Here is a 22608-nt window from a genome sequence, read left to right as displayed (position 1 = left end):
ATATTAATATTGGTAACTATGCAGGTGATGATGATCTCTTCTACAGTACACCAAATGGCCAAACTTGACCATCACACCTATGAGTTTGTCAGACATCCCATTCCAAAACTAGGGCCATTAATATGGAGTTGCCCCTCTTTGTGGCTATAATGTCCTCCACTCTTCTGGCCAGCAGACTTTACAGAATTTTGGAGCATGTCTCTGTGGATATGGGCTCATTCAGATGTTGGACAAGAAGGTCTGTCTCATCGAGGTGTTCAGTGGGGTTGAGGTCAGGGATCTGTGCAGGCCACAGTTGTGTAAAATATGTTTGTATCCTGTAGCATTAACATTCCCCCTTCACTAGAACTAAGGGCCCAAACCCTGAAAAACAGCCCCAGGCCATTATCTCCTCTCCACCACACTTAACTGTATGAACGTTGCATTCTCCTGGTGTTCTCCTGGTGTTCTGGCACCCACCAGACTGACAGATAGTGAAGCGTGATTCATTGCTCCACAGTCCAATGTCTGTGATCTCAATCATTAACTCAATCAACACCTGTACTCAATCATCAGCAGGGTGTCCACATACTTTTGGCTATATAATGTACGTTAATTTTGCAGCTGAGTAAAGCATGACTAGACCCAGATCTTTTAAATTTGATAAATATCTGTTTATGTGGTGTCCAGTTCTATACAGTAATGAACATTTTCTTCTGGAAGTATTAGCACCATGTCCTCTTGGTTTCCCTTCTGTTTTTGCTGCCATGTCTGTTGTCTTTTTGTCCCCCCCAGCCTGTCACTCACTCATCCCAGCATTCTCAGTACTCCTCATTCACCCAGAACATGCTCTTTTCCCTCAGCAACACATCATCAGACCCCATGTCCACCTGTCATTGTCCACCTGATCCCTCCAGTCCATCTCGGTTTTCTCGTCTCTTTAAGTTACCATGTGAAATCCATTATGGGATTTGGAACACCGTTGGTGTTTGTTCCTGTGGTTTTGTAGGATGGTGTAGAGGAAAATATACATCTCCCATAACTCTGTCATTATGCACAGAAGGGCTGGACAGCAAGTTTGGGGTTGAATGAACAGTTTTGGTACATGGCTCCCTTACCTGTAAATACCTGCTTTCTGTTCCTGTGACCTATAAAACCCAACACTGTCTCTACATGTCTTATGTTTAAGATTTTAAATAAAAAGTACTGTTTTGGATGTGTTAACCCTTTACAGGTTTTTACCCATGAAATGTGCATTCCCCAAAGAACATGTGTGAGTTTTATCTAACAGGATAAAAAGGGTTTTATTTAACAGGTTAAGGGTTGCATTAAAGCATTAAAACACAGTTACAGTTAGCTAGCTAGCCAGCTCAAGTAAAACTATGGTTTAAAAAAACAATCCTTTATAAGATTTTAAATAAAAAGAAAGACTCTGGGGGCTTAATGTATTTGTTTATCATATTCTGGAGGAAATTTTACTTGATTATTTGATATAAAATACCTCAGAAATGTGTTTATCATGACCAAACCACTTTATTTTGTTTCTGTGGTTACAGTGATTGTGTTTAAAGCATATATTTGGTCGCTAAATAAAATGACCTTAATAAGACTACTTCATTCAGCCTTTATAAGTTTTTTCTGAGGTAAAAAGTTTTTCGTTTGTTTTACCTCAGCCCCTAGCCACTGTCCGTAGTTGCCATGGAGATGGTTAGTTAAAGTGCTAACGGTTTTTCTTCATATATTTGCAGCTAAGCTAGCTGTGCTAACTAATTTAAAATAATAAACGTTTTACCCATAATTTTGTTTTAATGTGTAATTTCAAATCATCGTTGTTCTTTCTACAGGGTTTATGTATGTATTCATGCTTGTGTATTACAGATTATTTGTGTATTGTGGTTTATGTCTAGCTAGTTTTCATGGGTCAACAAAGGCTTTTTTGTGTAACTTACTAACAGAAAATTTTATTAAATATGAACACGTTATGTTTTAAATTTAATCCTAATGAATTGATGTGTTAAACAAGAATAATGTACAGAGAACGGGAGCTAATTTATTGTTAGTATCCACTGACATTCTGTACCTCAGATCATAAGTAGAAAGCTTATTCATTCTGTTTATTTTAAATATCACAGAGTAGAATCACTTGGCCAGTGTGATATTGTGTATTTTTATATAATTTATTTTTGGATATAAGAAAGTAAATAAATAAATGAAAGGAAGTGGTCTGTCTCAGGGACTGCTCACACCTGACTGCAGCGCCATAGTGCCTAGTGCAGTCTCCAGTGGTGGGCGTAGCTAAGATCATCTCTTCGGAAGTGGGCGTGGTATGAAGCTCACCTGGCGCGGCATTGGTCATGGTTTCCCCGGAAGTAGGAGTGGCTTGCCTTTAGCTCTCGGTTTTGTGTGCACTTGTTGTACAGATACCAGAGTGAAGAAATTACAAAGAAAATATAAATAAATAAACAAACACTCTGTGATATTATCTGCGTGCTCCAGAGAGTTTGTGATTAAATGGTGAGGAGAAATGTCCTGGCTTTAATGTGTCTGGAGGGAGTTTAAACTGGTGAGTAAGTGACTTTGTGGTTTAAAACTTTAACGACTTTTTAACGTTGGTGTAGTTACAGCCGAGGACTGCGCGTGCACTTTACATTTTATATATCGAAAAAACCCTTAAAATAAATCTTTCACTATCAGTAAAGTTTGAAGTTAAGTTTAATGAAAAGTCTCATTCTGGTAGTTTGGGTTTTTTTTTTTCGGTTTGTGTCTCCCGCATTCCAGGCATTCTGTGTGTGTGTGTGTGTGTGTGTGTGTGTGTGTGTGTGTGTGTGAGAGAGTGTGTGTGTGTGATTTATCTCCCATCTGTTTATCAGTTTTACTGTGACTTCAACTCTCTCACTGACTCACTTCATTTCACTGACTCACTTCACTGACTCTCTTCACTTCACTGACTCTACTGACTCTTTTCACTTCTACTGACTCTGACTCTTTTCACTTCACTGACTCTACTGACTCTTTTCACTTCACTGACTCTCTTCACTTCACCAACTCTACTGACTCACTTCACTGACTCTATTCACGTCACCGACTCTACTGACTCACTTCACTTCACCAGCTCTACTGACTCTCTTTACTTCACTGACTCTTCACTCACTGACTCTACTGACTCTCTTCACTTACTCTACTTACTCTCTTTACATCACAGACACTACTGACTCTTCACTGACTCTACTGACTCTGTTCACTTCACTGACTCTACACTGCACCATTAAGAGAGAAATACTGAGTTTTGTCCCTTAAATATTAATATTGGATGGCATGTGAGGGTAAATAAAGTTCGGTAAATAAGCCTTAAAGCGATTTGAAAGAGTTTGTTTTTCCACTGAAAACAAGATAATAATTAAGCCAGGTGTATTACAGATTAGTCTCTCTCTCTCTCTCTCTCTCTCACACACACACACCCATGTTTAGTTGTGTATTTGATAAACAATAGAATTTATTTTTTATGATTTATTTATTTTGTAAAAATGAGTTATTTATTTAGTACTGGGTGAATTGGTTGTTTTTTGGTAAAATATGGTATTTATTTGGTGCAAACAATATTTATTTTAAGTAATAGTTTTAAATGATTGTTTAATTATATATCTTTTTATTATTATTTATTAAAAGATGGTGAGGTGAAGAAGTGACGTAGAGAGAAAACAAATGTGAGGAGCAGGTGGAGGAGAGCTGTGAGTTTAGCTTCATTTGCCTTTTTCCACTTGGCTCTGATTTCTGATCAGCTGTTAAACACACACATACTCTCACACATACACACACACACCAGGACTCATGCTGGGTTTAACACCAGTCAGGTTTTACACTCACAGTGATTTTGCGTAGCGGGAATTAATTTCTGCTGAAGCAACATTTTTTTGAACAAAATTTCTGTACATTGTTTGTTACTATAGAAACATTCACATGTGCAGATTGTTTCATTAAACTGTTTAAATAGATCCATGAAACTTGTGATCAGAAGTATCTGATTGGTTGTTGAGGAGCACTATGGAGACTCTGATTGGTTGAGAATCACAGTGTAACACTGAAACAGATTCCAGATGTTCTGATGTGATTTATAATGGGAATGTGTGGAAGGGCAACGGTTCAGAACTTTTTACGAGTTATACATGTAACTGTGTGTGTGTTTGTGTGTGTATATATATATATATGTGCGTGTGCATGCTGCTGGGTGTGGAGACACACACACACTAACTGAACTGGTAAATGAGTTACAGTGTGTGTAAACATTAGAGCAGGTGAAACTGAGTGAACTCCACCGAAAGTCAAGGGCATTACACACTGCACCTCTCTGTCTCTCTCTCTGTCTCTGTCTCTCTCTGTCCGTCTCACTCTATGTGCGTGTGTGTCTCTCTCTCTATGTCTCTCTCTCTGTCTCTCTGCACTATTCTTTTCTTTTTTTCTTCCTAATTATGTGGAAGACCTGACCTGTTTGGTCCCCATTGCATGTGCACAGGATATTAGTGTGTGTGTGTGTGTGTGTGTGTGTGTGAGTAAGTGAGTTGTCCTGCTTTTCCTGTTTAATTGAGAACACCAGGCTCGGTGAGTTTTACGCTTCTTCCTTACATGTTTTTTTATTTTCCACGACTCACAGAGGAAGGTGTAGCCAAGAGCCAGATCTGTTAGTCACCTGAAGAGGCGTGACCACAGAGAGCGCTGGAATATTCCGAGCATTACTTCAGTAGAACGTTACACAGCTGATTTTAGTTGTTCTGCTAAAAGTCTTATAACAGCAATGCTAATTTTCACAATGTTTTTAGCTTTCACATTAATAATATTACAAATATATAATAATAATAACAAAGATGACATGGGTGTATTGATTGTATAAATATATATTATGTGTGTGTGTCTCAGGTGTGTCAGTGTGTTGTGTTTGGTGATGTTGAACTCGTATGTTAATAAGCACACAGGTAATTCGGCGTTATTAATGGTCTCCACGTTCCAGAGCAGTGTGTCTCAGACTGTTCATGAAGGTAATGCTCAGGGGAATGAAGTGACGTGGCTGAGTTTGTTTCATTTATGATATGTTCATAGGTGAGAGGTGAGCAGGATGGATGAGAGTGATCAGCTCCGTAACAAGCTTATCCTGGATGAGTTGACGGCTGATGGCATCAGCATCGAGGGTGAGACATGAACGTGATTTAAACACCACTTACGGACCATAAAGCTTTTATTTCTCCTTTTATTTCCTGTTACTCATTTAAATTGTAGTAATGATGATGTGAGTTTTATAGCTTTAGGTCATAAGTAGTGAATGAAGCTGTAGGTGGATGAGTGGACAGGAATGGATGGACAGGTGACTTGGTGGATGGATAGATTGATGGAATGGGTGACATGATTGATGGATTGATGGATAGCAGTAGGCACACTACACATGTTCAGGAACAGCACAGCACTCTTTACCAAACTCTGTGTGTGTAGATGTGCAGTACTTGGCTCTGAGGGAGGAACTGGAATCTGATGCTCGGGATTTTGAAGCTCCTACATGGAGTTTAACTGTAGATCAGCAGTATGTGAAGAATTTCTCTAAAGATGCTGTTAAAAGACAAGACGTCATCCACGGTGAGTGATTTATTTGTTTGTTTATCTCAAACACTGGCAAAATATTATATTAAATACAGCCTTGTGCTGTTATTATGTTTATATTTGAGAATAACTGTGTAACTTGTTCATTGTAATGTATAATGTTATTGTTTCTCCAATAAGGACACGTGTAAATCCTGCTCCGTCCTGTGAAATCAGGACTGTTAGAAGTCATTAACACACCCACAGTAACAGAGTCTGATGGAGTATTGTGTGACAGGAGTTTTGGATGACGGAGAAGTATCGTATGACGGAGTATTGTGTGACGGAGGAGTATTGTGTGACGGAGGAGTATTGTCTGATGGAGTATTGTCTGACGGAGGCGTATTGAGTGACGGAGGCGTATTGAGTGACGGAGGCGTATTGAATGACGGAGGAGTATTGAATGACGGAGCAGTGTTGTCTGACGGAGGTGTATTGTGTGATGGAGGCGTATTGTGTGATAGAGTATTGTGTGACGGAGGAGTATTGTGTGACGGAGGAGTATTGTGTGATAGATTATAGTATGATGGAGGAGTATTGTATGATTGAGCATTGTCTGACGGAGGAGTATTGAGTGACGGAGGCGTATTGTCTGACGGAGGAGTATTGAGTGAAGGAGTATTGTGTGATAGAGTATAGTATGATGGAGGAGTATTGTATGATTGAGCATCGTGTGACGGAGGAGTATTGTATGATTGAGTATTGTATGATTGAGTATTGTATGATTGAGTATTGTATGATTGAGTATTGTATGATTGAGTATTGTATGATTGAGTATTATGTGACGGAGGAGTATTATGTGACGGAGGAGTATTGAATGATGGAGGAGTATTGTGTGATTGAGTATAGTATGATGGAGGAGTATTGTATGATTGAGCATTGAGTGACGGAGGAGTATTGAGTGACGGAGGAGTATTGAGTGACGGAGGAGTATTGAGTGACGGAGGAGTATGGCGTGACGGAGGAGTTTTGGATGATGGAGGAGTATCGTATGACGGAGTATTGTGTGACGGAGGCGTATTGTCTGGCGGAGGCGTATTGTCTGGCGGAGGAGTATTGTCTGACGGAGGAGTATTGTCTGACGGAGCAGTGTTGTCTGACGGAGCAGTGTTGTCTGACGGAGCAGTGTTGTCTGGCGGAGGCGTATTGTGTGACGGAGGCGTATTGTCTGACGGAGGAGTATTGTCTGACGGAGGAGTATTGTCTGACGGAGGAGTATTGTTTGATAGATTATAGTATGATGGAGGAGAATTGTATGATTGAGCATTGAGTGACGGAGGAGTATTGAATGGTGGAGGAGTATTGAGTGATGGAGTATCGTATGACGGAGTATTGTGTGACGGAGGAGTATTGTGTGACGGAGGAGTATTGTGTGACGGAGGAGTATTGTCTGACGGAGGAGTATTGTCTGACGGAGGAGTATTGTGTGATAGATTATAGTATGATGGAGGAGAATTGTATGATTGAGCATTGTCTGACGGAGGAGTATTGAGTGACGGAGGAGTATTGAGTGACGGAGGAGTATTGAGTGACGGAGGAGTATTATGTGACGGAGGAGTATTGAATGATGGAGGAGTATAGTATGATGGAGGAGTATTGTATGATTGAGCATTGAGTGACGGAGGAGTATTGAATGGTGGAGGAGTATTGAGTGATGGAGGAGTATCGTATGACGGAGTATTGTCTAACGGAGGAGTACTGAATGACGGAGGAGTATAGTATGATGGAGGAGTATTGTCTGACGGAGCAGTGTTGTCTGACGGAGGAGTTGTTTGACGGCGTATTGTGTGACTGAGGCGTATTGTGTGACGGAGGCGTATTGTCTGATGGAGGAGTATTGTGTGATAGATTATAGTATGATGGAGGAGTATTGTATGATTGAGCATTGTCTGATGGAGGCGTATTGTCTGACGGAGGAGTATTGTGTGATAGATTATAGTATGATGGAGGAGTATTGTATGATTGAGCATTGTCTGACGGAGGCGTATTGTGTGACGGAGGAGTATTGAGTGACGGAGTATTGTGTGATAGAGTATAGTATGATGGAGGAGTATTGTAAGATTGAGCATCGTGTGACGGAGGAGTATTGTATGATTGAGTATTGTATGATGGAGGAGTATTGTATGATGGAGGAGTATTGTATGATGGAGGAGTATTGTATGATTGAGTATTGTATGATGGAGGAGTATTGAATGATGGAGGAGTATTGAATGATGGAGGAGTATTGAGTGACGGAGGAGTATTGAGTGACGGAGGAGTATTGAGTGACGGAGGAGTATTGAGTGACGGAGGAGTATTATGTGACGGAGGAGTATTATGTGACGGAGGAGTTTTGGATGATGGAGGAGTATCGTATGACAGAGTATTGTGTGACGGAGGCGTATTGTCTGGCGGAGGAGTATTGTGTGACGGAGGAGTATTGTGTGATAGAGTATTGTCTGACGGAGGAGTATTGTCTGACGGAGCAGTGTTGTCTGACGGAGGCGTATTGTGTGACGGAGGCGTATTGTGTGACGGAGGCGTATTGTCTGACGGAGGAGTATTGTGTGATAGATTATAGTATGATGGAGGAGAATTGCATGATTAAGCATTGTCTGACGGAGGAGTATTGAGTGACGGAGTAGTATTGAGTGACGGAGTAGTATAGAGTGACGGAGGAGTATTGAGTGACGGAGGAGTATTGAGTGACGGAGGAGTATTGAGTGACGGAGGAGTATTGAGTGACGGAGGAGTATTGTGTGATAGAGTATTGTGTGATAGAGTATTGTGTGATAGAGTATTGTGTGATAGAGTATTGTGTGATTGAGTATTGTGTGATTGAGTATTGTATGATTGAGTATTATGTGACGGAGGAGTATTATGTGACGGAGGAGTATTATGTGACGGAGGAGTACTATGTGACGGCGGAGTACTATGTGACGGCGGAGTACTATGTGACGGCGGAGTATTATGTGACGGAGGAGTATTGAATGATGGAGGAGTATAGTATGATGGAGGATTATAGTATGATGGAGGAGTATTGTATGATTGAGCATTGAGTGACGGAGGAGTATTGAATGGTGGAGGAGTATTGAGTGATGGAGGAGCATTGTGTGACGGAGGAGTATTGTGTGACGGAGGAGTTTTGTGTGACGGAGGAGTATTGTGTGACGGAGGCGTATTGTCTGACGGAGGAGTATTGTCTGACGGAGGAGTATTGTCTGACGGAGGAGTATTGTGTGATAGATTATAGTATGATGGAGGAGAATTGTATGATTGAGTATTGAGTGACGGAGGAGTATTGAGTGAAGGAGGAGTATTGAGTGAAGGAGGAGTATTGAGTGAAGGAGGAGTATTGAGTGACGGAGGAGTATTGTGTGATAGAGTATAGTATGATGGAGTAGTATTGTATGATTGAGCATCGTGTGACGAAGGAGTATCGAGTGACAGAGGAGTATTGTATGATTGAGTATTGTATGATTGAGTGTTGTATGATTGAGTGTTGTATGATTGAGTGTTGTATGATTGAGTATTATGTGACGGAGGAGTATTATGTGACGGAGGAGTATTATGTGACGGAGGAGTATTGAATGATGGAGGAGTATAGTATGATGGAGGAGTATTATATGGTTGGGCATTGAGTGACGGAGGAGTATTGAATGGTGGAGGAGTATTGAGTGATGGAGGAGTATTGAGTGATGGAGGAGTATTGAGTGATGGAGGAGTATTGAGTGACGGAGGAGTATTGTCTGACGGAGGAGTATTGTCTGACGGAGTATTGTGTGACTGATGGAGGAGTATTGTATGATTGAGCATTGAGTGACGGAGGAGTATTGAATGGTGGAGGAGTATTGAATGATGGAGGAGTATTGAGTGATGGAGGAGTATTGTGTGACGGAGGAGTTTTGGTGTATTGTCTGGCGGAGGAGTATTGTCTGACGGAGGAGTATTGTCTAACGGAGGAGTACTGAATGATGGAGGAGTATTGTGTGACGGAGGAGTATAGTATGATGGAGGAGTATTGTCTGATGGAGCAGTGTTGTCTGATGGAGGAGTATTGTTTGACGGAGTATTGTGTGACTGATGGAGGAGTATTGTATGATTGAGCATTGAGTGACGGAGGAGTATTGAGTGACGGAGGAGTATTGAGTGACGGAGGAGTATTGAGTGACGGAGGAGTATTGTGTGACGGAGGAGTTTTGGATGACGGAGGAGTGTTGTGTGTTAGTGTATAGTATGATGGAGGAGTATTGTATGATTGAGCATTGTGTGACGGAGGAGTATTGAATGATGCAGGAGTATTGAATGATCCAGGAATATTGAATGACGGAGCAGTGTTGTCTGACGGAGCAGTGTTGTCTGACAGAGCAGTGTTGTCTGACAGAGCAGTGTTGTCTGACGGAGGAGTATTGTCTGACGGAGGAGTATTGTCTGACAGAGCAGTGTTGTCTGGCGGAGGAGTATTGTGTGACGGAGGAGTATTGTCTGACGGAGGAGTATTGTCTGACGGAGCAGTGTTGTCTGACGGAGCAGTGTTGTCTGACGGAGGAGTGTTGTTTGACGGAGGCGTATTGTGTGACGGAGGAGTATTGTGTGATAGATTATAGTATGATGGAGGAGTATTGTATGATTGAGCATCGTGTGACGGAGGAGTATTGTATGATTGAGTATTGTATGATTGAGTATTGTATGATTGAGTATTGTATGATTGAGTATTGTATGATTGAGTATTGTATGATTGAGTATTATGTGACGGAGGAGTATTATGTGACGGAGGAGTATTATGTGACGGAGGAGTATTATGTGACGGAGGAGTATTGAATGATGGAGGAGTATTGTGTGATGGAGGAGTATTGAGTGACGGAGGAGTATTGAGTGATGGAGTATTGAGTGACGGAGGAGTTTTGGATGATGGAGGAGTATCGTATGACGGAGTATTGTGTGACGGAGGCGTATTGTCTGGCGGAGGAGTATTGTGTGACGGAGGAGTATTGTCTGACGGAGCAGTGTTGTCTGACGGAGCAGTGTTGTCTGACGGAGCAGTGTTGTCTGACGGAGGAGTATTGTCTGACGGAGGAGTATTGTGTGATAGATTATAGTATGATGGAGGAGTATCGTATGACGGTGTATTGTGTGACGGAGGCGTATTGTCTGACAGAGCAGTGTTGTCTGACGGAGGAGTATTGTCTGACGGAGGAGTATTGTCTGACAGAGCAGTGTTGTCTGACAGAGCAGTGTTGTCTGACGGAGGAGTATTGTCTGACGGAGGAGTATTGTCTGACAGAGCAGTGTTGTCTGGCGGAGGAGTATTGTGTGACGGAGGAGTATTGTCTGACGGAGGAGTATTGTCTGACGGAGCAGTGTTGTCTGACGGAGGAGTATTGTTTGACGGAGCAGTGTTGTCTGACGGAGCAGTGTTGTCTGACGGAGGAGTATTGAGTGACGGAGGAGTATTGAATGACGGAGGAGTATTGAATGACGGAGGAGTATTGAATGACGGAGGAGCATTGAGTGACGGAAGAGTGTTATGTGACGGAGGAGTATTATGTGACAGAGGAGTATTGAATGGTGGAGGAGTATTGAATGGTGGAGGAGTATTGAGTGATGGAGGAGTATTGTGTGACGGAGGAGTATCGTATGACGGAGTATTGTGTGATGGAGGTGTATTGTCTGACGGAGGAGTATTGTCTGACGGAGGAGTACTGAATGACGGAGGAGTATTGTGTGACGGAGGAGTATAGTATGATGGAGGGGTATTGTCTGACGGAGCAGTGTTGTCTGACGGAGGAGTATTGTGTGATAGATTATAGTAAGATGGAGGAGTATTGTATGATTGTGCATTGTCTGACGGAGGCGTATTGTGTGACGGAGGAGTATTGTGTGATAGATTATGGTATGATGGGGGAGTATTGTATGATTGAGCATTGTCTGACGGAGGAGTATTGAGTGACGGAGGCGTATTGTGTGATGGAGGAGTATTGAGTGACGGAGTATTGTGTGATAGAGTATAGTATGGTGGAGGAGTATTGTATGATTGAGCATCGTGTGACGGAGGAGTATAGTATGATTGAGTATAGTATGATTGAGTATAGTATGATTGAGTATAGTATGATTGAGTATAGTATGATGGAGGAGTATTGTATGATTGAGTATTGTATGATTGAGCATTGTCTGACGGAGGAGTATTGAGTGACGGAGGCGTATTGTCTGACGGAGGAGTATTGAGTGACGGAGTATTGTGTGATAGAGTATAGTATGATGGAGGAATATTGTATGATTGAGCATCGTGTGACGGAGGAGTATTGTATGATTAGGTATTGTATGATTGAGTATTGTATGATTGAGCATTGTATGATTGAGCATTGTATGATTGAGCATTGTATGATTGAGCATTGTATGATTGAGTATAGTATGATGGAGGAGTATTGAATGATGGAGGAGTATTGAATGATGGAGGAGTATTGAATGATGGAGGAGTATTGAATGATGGAGGAGTATCGAATGATGGAGGAGTATCGAATGATGGAGGAGTATTGAGTGACGGAGGAGTATTGTGTGACGGAGGAGTTTTGGATGATTGAACATTGTCTGACGGAGGCGTATTGTGTGACGGAGGAGTATTGTGTGATAGATTATGGTATGATGGGGAGTATTGTATGATTGAGCATTGTCTGACGGAGGAGTATTGAGTGACGGAGGCGTATTGTGTGATGGAGGAGTATTGAGTGACGGAGTATTGTGTGATAGAGTATAGTATGATGGAGGAGTATTGTATGATTGAGCATCGTGTGACGGAGGAGTATAGTATGATTGAGTATAGTATGATTGAGTATAGTATGATTGAGTATAGTATGATTGAGTATAGTATGATTGAGTATAGTATGATGGAGGAGTATTGTATGATTGAGTATTGTATGATTGAGTATTGTATGATTGAGTATTGTATGATTGAGCATTGTCTGACGGAGGAGTATTGAGTGACGGAGGCGTATTGTCTGATGGAGGAGTATTGAGTGACGGAGTATTGTGTGATAGAGTATAGTATGATGGAGGAGTATTGTATGATTGAGCATCGTGTGACGGAGGAGTATAGTATGAGTGAGTATTGTATGATTGAGTATTGTATGATTGAGTATTGTATGATTGAGTATTGTATGATTGAGTATTGTATGATTGAGTATTGTATGATTGAGCATTGTATGATTGAGCATTGTATGATTGAGCATTGTATGATTGAGCATTGTATGATTGAGCATTGTATGATTGAGTATAGTATGATGGAGGAGTATTGTATGATTGAGTATTGAATGATGGAGGAGTATTGAATGATGGAGGAGTATTGAATGATGGAGGAGTATCGAATGATGGAGGAGTATCGAGTGACGGAGGAGTATTATGTGACGGAGGAGTTTTGGATGATGGAGTATCGTATGACGGAGTACTGTGTGACGGAGGCGTATTGTCTGGCAGAGGAGTATTGTCTGACGGAGGAGTATTGTCTGACGGAGGAGTATTGTGTGACGGAGGAGTATAGTATGACGGAGGAGTATTGTGTGACGGAGGAGTATTGTGTGACGGAGGAGTATTGTGTGACGGAGGAGTATAGTATGACGGAGGAGTATTGTCTGACGGAGCAGTGTTGTCTGACGGAGCAGTGTTGTCTGACGGAGGCGTATTGTGTGATAGATTATAGTAAGATGGAGGAGTATTGTATGATTGAGCATTGTATGATGGAGGATTATTGAATGATGGAGGAGTATTGAATGATGGAGGAGTATTGAATGATGGAGGAGTATTGAGTGACGGAGTATTGAGTGACGGAGGAGTATTATGTGACGGAGGAGTTTTGGATGATGGAGTATCGTATGACGGAGTACTGTGTGACGGAGGCGTATTGTCTGGCAGAGGAGTATTGTGTGACGGAGGAGTATTGTCTGACGGAGGAGTATTGTGTGATAGATTATAGTAAGATGGAGGAGTATTGTATGATTGAGCATTGTCTGACAGAGGAGTATTGTGTGACGGAGGTGTATTGTCTGGCGGAGGAGTATTGTCTGACGGAGGAGTATTGTGTGACGGAGGAGTATTGTCTAACGGAGGAGTACTGAATGACAGAGGAGTATTGTCTGACAGAGGAGTATTGTGTGATAGTGTATAGTATGATGGAGGAGTATTGTATGATTGAGCATTGTGTGACGGAGGAGTATTGAGTGACGGGAGTATTGTATGATTGAGTATTGTATGATTGAGTATTGTATGATTGAGTATTGTGTGATGGAGGAGTATTGAATGATTGAGGAGTATTGAATGATTGAGGAGTATTGAATGATTGAGGAGTATTGAATGGTGGAGGTGGAGGAGTATTGAATGGTGGAGGAGTATTGAATGATGGAGGAGTATTGTGTGATTAAGTATTGAGTGACGGAGGACTTTTGTATGATTGAGTATTGAGTGATGGAGGAGTATTTTTATGATTGAGTATCGTGATGTCTGTGGTTTGTTTATATTGTTCTTACGGTTGACAGAGTTGATCCAGACGGAAGTAAACCATGTGCGGACGCTGAAGCTCATGCTGTTTGTGTATATGCGTGAGCTCCGGGATTCGCTGCTGATGGACAAGTCTCAGCTCGAGCGTCTCTTCCCTTATCTGGACCGTTTACTGCACGAACATCAGAACTTCCTGCAGAGACTGAAACACCGCCGCAGAGAGAGTCTGGAGGAAGGAAGTGACAAAAACTACTGCATCTCTAACATAGGAGACATCCTCATCACTCAGGTACACACACACACACACACACACACACACACACACACACACATACACACACATACATACACACATCCTCACACATATATACACACATCCATCCATACACACACACACACACACACACATACATATAAATATATATATGTACATACATACATACACACAACATTCCTGGGTGTCTAATGTTCACGTTATCAGTAATTTAAAATGTAAACTTAAAATGTATTTTGATTAATTCTGTTTTTGTTTTTACTTTTACATTGCATTTGTATCTTATTGCGTGTGTGTGTAGTTTTCGGAGGATTGCAGGAGCAGGCTGCAGGACAGTTACGGTGTTTTCTGCAGTCATCACACCGAGGCAGTGAATTTTTACAAAGAACAACTGCAGAACAATAAAAAGTTTCAGAATCTGATACGAGTGAGTGACATGTTAATTACCTTTCATTAATATTCATTACCTGCTTTGAACTCCGCCTCCATTTCGACTTGTCTGGCTCTCATTGGCCAGCGTCGTGTTCGGAAATGTCAGCGTGGTGTCCGCACGTCATCACCTTCACATGCACACGTGACGTTTATTTATTCACCGTCACTCGCTAGTTCATCAGATTGTGTGTAGTCAGATTTTACAGCAGTGCAGATATTTTACTGCTGACCAACACAAACAGCCCTGTGCACCTAAATACACAGCTAGCAGACTAGCAGCAGAAGTTAGTTACACACCTGATACGGTCACCTAGCAGACCGTAAATTGTACGAACCCATGTAAATGTGAATTCATCAGAATTTTAGATGAATAAATAATGTTTTAGAGCTTTATATCCACAGTTTACGTTCTCTCCACTAACACAGCACCGTGATTAGTGGATTATATTTATGTAGAAGTCTTTGTTTGTGGTAAGAGGGGCACGGTGTATGAAATGTAACGCAGTGGTGTTTAACGTGTTTAGAGAATCGGTCAGTTGTCGATCGTGAGGAGGCTGGGTGTTCCGGAGGGGATTCTGCTCATCACCCAGCGCATCACCAAATACCCGGTCCTGGTGGAGCGCATCATTAAAAACACTGAAGGTAAAGAATCCTATTTTACTTCCTGTTGTTTTAGTCTTGTACACAGTTTCAGGAATGTTTATTACCGCACTGGGTTTAAAATGAAAGGTTTAATCACGTATTAAGTTCTGTAAACACGCTCACACGCAGAGTTAATACCGAGTCATTTCAAATAATGAGCAAATTATGTGTGCAGTGCTGTGTAGTGTAATCCTCAACGGCTCCCTAAAGCACATATTACTTCACACCCTATCTAGTGTACTTGCATGTAGGGGAACTGAATACTAAAAGGCTTCCTATTGGACATTAAGTGCACTACAGTGTTGTTAAAGCCAGTCATTTTTCATCCTTGTGCATATTTCTTTAGTTTTGTAATGCACTAGATAGTATCAAGGAACTTATTTCATAGCCTTCATTATACACTTAGTTTCTGATATAAACCTAACTAGCAAGTCACACGCTCGACCTCTCAGGCCACGGTAAGCTTCCAAGCTCACGGCAGTCTAGTTATTTAGTTATTTAACCATGTGTTAGACATCATAATCCTGTTAGCCTAACTATCAGCACACTGCTAATCAAAACAAATGTACTGCTTTGTGTTTTGTGTCAGAGGGCACACAGGAGCATAAAGATCTTGTAAATGCTCAGGAGCGCATCAAAGACACGATCTCCACTGTGGACACGCAGGTCCATCAGTATGAGCAGCTGCGGGAGATTGCCGCTCAACTTGAACCCAAATCCTACGGCACGACGAGCAACGGCAAGATTTTCCGCAGAGACAATCTGCTTCAGAAGGACAGGAGGCTGCTGAGAGAGGGCGTACTGACCTGGAAACCCCAAAACAGGTCCAAAGGTGAGAAGATCACCGCATAAATTCACCCAGCACTCAATGACCACGTGTGCACCGCAAACAATATATCTAGTATTACTAGTACTTTTATTATATTGTTTTTAAATTATTAAGATTGTTACTAGATATTTTTTGCTCACTTCTATCTTGAAATGTTCTTTTGGCAGATAATTTTGCTTATTTCAAGTGTTTTATTTCTAGAAAGAAGCAAAATTATCTGGCAAAAAAAAGCTGTTAAAACATGAAATTATTTGAAAAACATAGTGATTTTTTGCGTTGTGGCTGGGACTCAGGGTGTGTGTATAAGCCCAGTTTATCATTCCCAAAATGGGCTTAACAGTTTCACTTAGCAAAAAACATGTTTCTGGATTATCCCAGGTCTAATATTCCCCGGCCCCCGTGTTCCAAAGGTCCAATTTTCCCCGGTCCCCATGTTCCAAAGGTCTAATATTCCCCGGTCCCCGTGTTCCAAAGGTCTAATTTTCCCCGGTCCCCGTGTTCCAAAGGTCTAATATTCCCCCGTCCCCGTGTTCCAAAGGTCTAATATTCCCCCGTCCCCGTGTTTCTATGGTTTAAGTTTCCTAGGTTCCCATGTTCCTGAGTCTAGTGTTTCTAGGTCCCCATTTTCCCAGAGTCGAATATTCTCAGGCCCTCATGTTCCCGGATCATATTTTCCCAGGTCCATATTTTCCGAGTCACATTTTTCCAGTCTCCTGTGTTCCTATTGCTAATTTTCTCAGGTTTCCCTATTCCCAGGGTGTAATTTCCCCAGGGCTGCACATTTCTCTGTATCTCACTGTTGATACTGCCCCCTGGTGGCCCCACTGCCCGTTTCTGTATTGTTTTTGTAACCCTAACCCTTAGACTGATACTGATGGTGGTTTGTGTTTGGCAGCGTTGGACGTCATCTTGGTTCTGCTGCCTGATTTACTGCTGCTGCTACAGGACAAAGATCAGAAATATGTATTCGCTCATCTGGTGAGCAAACACTCTTTTACACACACTCACACACCCTTGGTTTGTATTTCTGTGTTGAAGCATATCCTTGTCCCCTGCGTTGTGATACAGAGGGGGATTGTGCATAAGCATAGCTCTGTTTTCAGAAAGCAGACAGACACGTGACTTGCCCGCACACGCTACTTTCACATGTTCACAAACGCATCTGTGCAGGAGCATCAAGTCGGTGTTCCACACTGGCCTGGGCTTTTTGCCGTGTTTATGGTATCATGTTCTGTAACCTGAGAGGTGTGTGTGTGTGTGTGTGTGTGTGTGTGTGTGTGTGTGTGTGTGTTAGGATGGGAAGCCTTCTGTTCTTCCCCTGCAGAAGCTGATTGTGAGGGATGCAGCTCACAGTGACAAGGTGATGTATCTGATCTCAGCGTCTGATGTAAAAGCCGATCTGTACGAGTTCCACGCCTCAACAGCTGAAGAACGAAGCAGCTGGAGACAGCAGATATGGGAAACTATTGAGAAGTGAGTACACTTTATATAATAATAATAACAGAGATAAATAAATATCGTAGCTGTAGAAGCAGGTAGATAAAAAAAAAACATATGTATAACTGTATAGGATGAAGCAAAAATATAAATACAAAAATAAATGTAATTATTTTAAAATGAATTTTAAAAGAGTTAATTTTAAATAAAATGAAGCTATAAATGAAGCTCCAAAACTGATGAAGCACAGAACACCGTTAGGCTTTAACACATTGATGAACGACAGGAATAATCAAATATGTTGTAGATTTACTCACCTGTCTCACTCATGTCCCTCAGATGTCCACATGTGGAGGAAGAGCTCATGGAGAATGATGACGTTTTTAGTGATAAACTCCGAGAAGCTCACGGTAACAATAACAAACCTACAGCAGCATTATAAACACACACATCATTACGATAGTGTGTAATGTGCATGTGTGCGTGTGTGTGTGTGTGTGTGTGTGTGTGTGTGAAAGCAGACCTGCTGTGTGAGAAAGATGCTCAGATCGAGGAGATCCTCAGGCAGAAGCTGCAAATTTTTTCCAACCTGTCAGAGGTTCCCATGGAGAACCCCACTACAGCAAGACGCCTGCTGCTGCAAGGTTCTGCTCCTGAGCTCCAGCAGGGGGAGCTGTTAATTAACAAGGCCATCATACATGGTATATATACACACACACACAAACAATTCTATACATCTAATATGAAGAACAGCTCTATGTGAATAACACTGTGTGTGTGTGTGTTTTCCAGCTGAGGCTTTACAGATGCAGCTGATGGATGGAGAGATGAACTTTATTCCTCTGTCTGGAGTGAGTGATGTTGAGCTGCGCAGAAAATCACTAACTCTGCCTGCATACAACAGAATGAAAAAAAGTAAGATTTATATAAAGCACAATGCAAGTGTTTCACACGCGCATATATATATATATATATATATATATATATATATATATATATATATATATATATATATATATAAAAAAAATGTATAATTTCCTCTGCACTACACAATGACACACTGCACTACACTGAGTGTGTTAGATATTAGATGAATTTATCATCAAAACCTAGTAAAAAGAAAATAATTACAGATGCTTAAGTTAATAACAACTTTATTATTATCATTATTATTATTATTATTACTATGTTGCAGGTGCTGATGGATTTCGGTCCAGAGATCAGAGACCGAACTCAGATCCTCATCTCAGAGACCTTTACCTTGAGCCCCTGGAGTTATCTGTGTGTAACACCCCTCTCTCTCTCTCTCTCTCTCTCTCTCTCTCTCTCTCTCTCTCTCTGTCTTTGTCTCTCTCGCGCTCTCTCTACCTCTCTCTCTCCCTCTGTCTTTCTCTCTCTGTCTCTCTCGCACTCTCTTTCTATCTCTCTCTCTGTCTTCCTCTCTCTCTCTCTCTCTCATGCCCTCTCTCTCGCTCTCTCTCTCTCTCTAATCATCTCTGTGTGGTTTTCAGGCTGATGATGAAGACTGCTCCACTTTTCCTCCTCCAGCACACGCCTTCAGAGCTGAGGTGTTGAACTGCTCTCACTCTCACATTAATCTTCAAAATAATGCAAAATTACACTTAACTTACTGTGTGTGTGTTTGTTTCCCCAGTGGATTGAGGCTGCAGATAAACTGATACGGACGCTGTACAGTCTGAAGGTAAAGATGCAAAAGTGTATACATTTATTTGAGAAATAGTTTAGCAGAAAGACACTGATCATCTGACTGTAGTGTGTGTGTGTGTGTGTGTGTGTGTGTGTGTGTGTGTGTGTGTCAGGCGCTGGTGTCTCAGCAGGACAGCGAGTTGGAGGTTCTGCGTGCAGTTCAGTTGGAGCATGAGCGTTCGTCCCGTCAGCGTTACAGCTCCATCCAGGATCAGGAGCGACAGCGGCACCTGGAGAAGCAGCGTGAGGAGCTCCTCCACCTGCAGAAGGTCCATACGCAGCAGCGACAGGAGCAGGAGGAGTGGGCTCGCGAGCGTCAGCGCCATCTGCTGGAGATGCACAGGCGCGAGCAGGAGCTGAGCCGGCGCATGGACGAGTACACCAACAAGGAGGCGTGGCTCTGTGCCGAGAGGGACGTCCTGCACCGCAGCCGGGAGGAGTACCAGCAGGACCTGGAGCGTCTGAGGGACAGCACTCGCATTGTGGAGAAGGAGAAGGAGAAACTGGAGCAGGATATCGAGAGATTCAGAAAACACAAGAACCTCACCAATCTGGGCGGAGCCTCACACCTGGGCGGAGCCTCACATCTGGGCAGAGCCTCACATCTGGACAGCGCACAAGTACCAAAAGTGAAATATCCATCCATCCATCCATCCATCCATCCATCCATCTTCTACCGCTTACTCCTTCTTCCACCCTGGAGGTGTGAGGCAAACATGCTAACCACTAAGCCACCGTGTGCCCCAAAAGTGAAATATATTTTTATAATTCACATTTTATAATATGGGCGCACGGTGGCTTAGTGGTTAGCACGTTCGCCTCACACCTCCAGGGTCGGGGGTTTGATTCCTGCCGGGGCCATGTGTGTGCGGAGTTTGCATGTTCTCCCTGTGCTGCGGGGGTTTCCTCCGGGTACTCCGGTTTCCTCCCCCAGTCCAAAGACATGCATGGTAGGCTGATTGGCATCTCTAAAGTGTCCGTAGTGTATGAATGGATGTGTGAGTGTGTATGTGGTTCTGCCCTGCGATGGATTGGCACCCTGTCCAGGGTGTACCCTGCCTTGTGCCCGATGCTCCCTGGGATAGGCTCCAGGTTCCCCCGCAACCCTGAAGAAGGAGTAAGCGGTAGAAGATGGATGGATGGACATTTTATAACACACACACACAGAGGCCACGCCTCTTAGCGATTTCATTAGGGCCACCACACATAGGCCAAGCCCACTTCAGTTTTACTGTGACTGACTTACACACAGGCCACACCTCCTTCAGTTTTACTGTGACTGTCTTACACACAGGCCACACCTCCTTCAGGTTTACTGTGACTGTCTTACACACAGGCCACACCTCCTTCAGGTTTACTGTGACTGACTTACATACAGTAAACTGTCCTGTTGTGTTACTATAGGAACAAAGTCATCACTTTTATGATAGCTTGCTAGCTCAGTATTTAACCTCTTAGCAGCAGAAAGTGTTCAGTTTTATTCTTTCATTTGTAAATCATGTGATTTGATCTTCGTTACTGTTTTTAACCCGAACCTGATTTACGTATTTTACACTAATCCCCTTATTTTTTTCCTCATTTGCTCAGCTGGTTGTTCCATATTCATCAGCTGACGATAGGCTTGGCAGATCTCTGGTGCAGCCCGGTCTGCCTCAGGAGCGCCCTCCAGTGGTCCCTCCTCGCAAAGAGAGCATGAGTGTCTCGGCGAGCGTCAAAGCAGATGTTCCCATCCAGCTGCTGAGCACCACCAACGAGGCGCTAAAGTCCAGCAGCATCCAGCAGCAAATCCCAACTAAACTAGCCATAAGCAGCGGGAAGGAGAAGAACAAGAGCAAGAACATACATCATCGCAACAACAGCGCAGGTGACACACACACACACACACACACACACACACACACACTCTATGTTGTACAGACAGAATGGAAGGGAGGATTGTGGGATTGAGGAGGAAGGAATGTAGAATGGAAACATGATGGTGCCTGAGACGGAACCCTGAGGGACGCAGTGTCTGTTTATATCAGTGCTGCAGCTAAACTTCACTGAAGTTAGTGTTCTTCTCCCTGAGTGTGTGTGAGACTCTGTTACAGGATCTCACCTGCATCACTGCAGTCTCTGCTCTGTTCAATTCAGATCAGTTCCAAATAAAACCCAGATCTGATAACTGTCTCCCTTACTGGGTGTGTGTGTGTGTGTGTGTGTGTGTGTGTGTGTGTGTGTGTGACTTTTCAGCCTCGATAGAAGTTTCTGAAGTTTTTCCTATTAAAGTGTCGGGAAAAGAAACAGGAAGTTTACGAGCAACGAAAACCACGAACCCCCACAAATTCACTGCAGGTAATACGCGCACACACACACACACACACTGACTGCAGGTAACACGCACACATGCACACACTCACTCACTGCAGGTAACACGCGTGCGCACACACACTCACTGCAGGTAACACACACACACACACACTCACTGTAGGTAACACACACACACTCACTGCAGGTAACACACACACACACACTCACTGTAGGTAGCACACACACACACTCACTGCTGGTAACACACACACACACACTCACTGCAGGTAACACACACACACACTCACTCACTGCAGGTAACACACACACACTCACTGCTGGTAACACACACACTCACTGTAGGTAATACACACACTAACACACACACACGCACTGCTGGTAACACATGCACACACACACACACACTCACTGCTGGTAACACATACACACACACACACACTCACTGCTGGTAACACATGCACACACACACACTCACTGCTGGTAACACACACACACTCACTGCAGGTAACACACACACACACACACACACACACACTCACTGTAGGTAACACACACTCACTGCTGGTAACACACACACACTCACTGCTGGTAACACACACACACACACTCACTGCTGGTAACACACACACACACTCACTGCAGGTAACACACACACACACACACACACACACACTCACTGTAGGTAACACACACTCACTGCTGGTAACACACACACACTCACTGTAGGTAACACACACACACACACACTCACTCACTGCAGGTAACACACACACACACACACACACACTGCTGGTAACACACACACACACTGTAGGTAATACACACACACACACTCACTGTAGGTAACACACACACACACACTCACTCACTGCAGGTAACACACACACACACACTCACTCACTGCAGGTAA

General features: G+C 42.8%; 1 protein-coding gene across 4 annotated transcripts in view; it reads left to right on the top strand.

Moving 5' to 3' along the window:
* The first annotated feature begins 30 nt into the window (after positions 1 to 30).
* arhgef18a (rho/rac guanine nucleotide exchange factor (GEF) 18a) overlaps positions 31 to 22608 on the top strand; it is a 34821-nt gene continuing 12243 nt past the window's right edge. For 2 of the 4 annotated variants that reach the window (XM_053628714.1, XM_053628712.1), the window contains exons 1-18: positions 31 to 2542; positions 5071 to 5159; positions 5458 to 5598; positions 14106 to 14356; positions 14643 to 14768; positions 15298 to 15415; positions 16005 to 16247; positions 17140 to 17222; positions 17539 to 17717; positions 18021 to 18091; positions 18203 to 18382; positions 18474 to 18596; positions 18877 to 18962; positions 19193 to 19249; positions 19336 to 19383; positions 19502 to 20017; positions 20976 to 21252; positions 21621 to 21722. In XM_053628714.1, coding sequence (XP_053484689.1) covers positions 5087 to 5159; positions 5458 to 5598; positions 14106 to 14356; positions 14643 to 14768; positions 15298 to 15415; positions 16005 to 16247; positions 17140 to 17222; positions 17539 to 17717; positions 18021 to 18091; positions 18203 to 18382; positions 18474 to 18596; positions 18877 to 18962; positions 19193 to 19249; positions 19336 to 19383; positions 19502 to 20017; positions 20976 to 21252; positions 21621 to 21722 — 2674 coding nt within the window. In that variant the 5' untranslated portion in view covers positions 31 to 2542; positions 5071 to 5086. Of the gene's footprint in view, positions 2543 to 3645; positions 3708 to 5070; positions 5160 to 5457; positions 5599 to 14105; positions 14357 to 14642; positions 14769 to 15297; positions 15416 to 16004; positions 16248 to 17139; positions 17223 to 17538; positions 17718 to 18020; positions 18092 to 18202; positions 18383 to 18473; positions 18597 to 18876; positions 18963 to 19192; positions 19250 to 19335; positions 19384 to 19501; positions 20018 to 20975; positions 21253 to 21620; positions 21723 to 22608 lie in introns of all 4 variants that reach the window. The other 2 variants (XM_053628713.1, XM_053628715.1) reach the window with 2 other exon arrangements.

Source organism: Ictalurus furcatus, chromosome 7, assembly GCF_023375685.1.
Source record: "Ictalurus furcatus strain D&B chromosome 7, Billie_1.0, whole genome shotgun sequence".
Lineage (NCBI taxonomy): Eukaryota > Metazoa > Chordata > Actinopteri > Siluriformes > Ictaluridae > Ictalurus > Ictalurus furcatus.
Note: the sequence above shows the minus strand (reverse complement) of the source record. Positions and strands in the feature narration are given on the sequence as shown.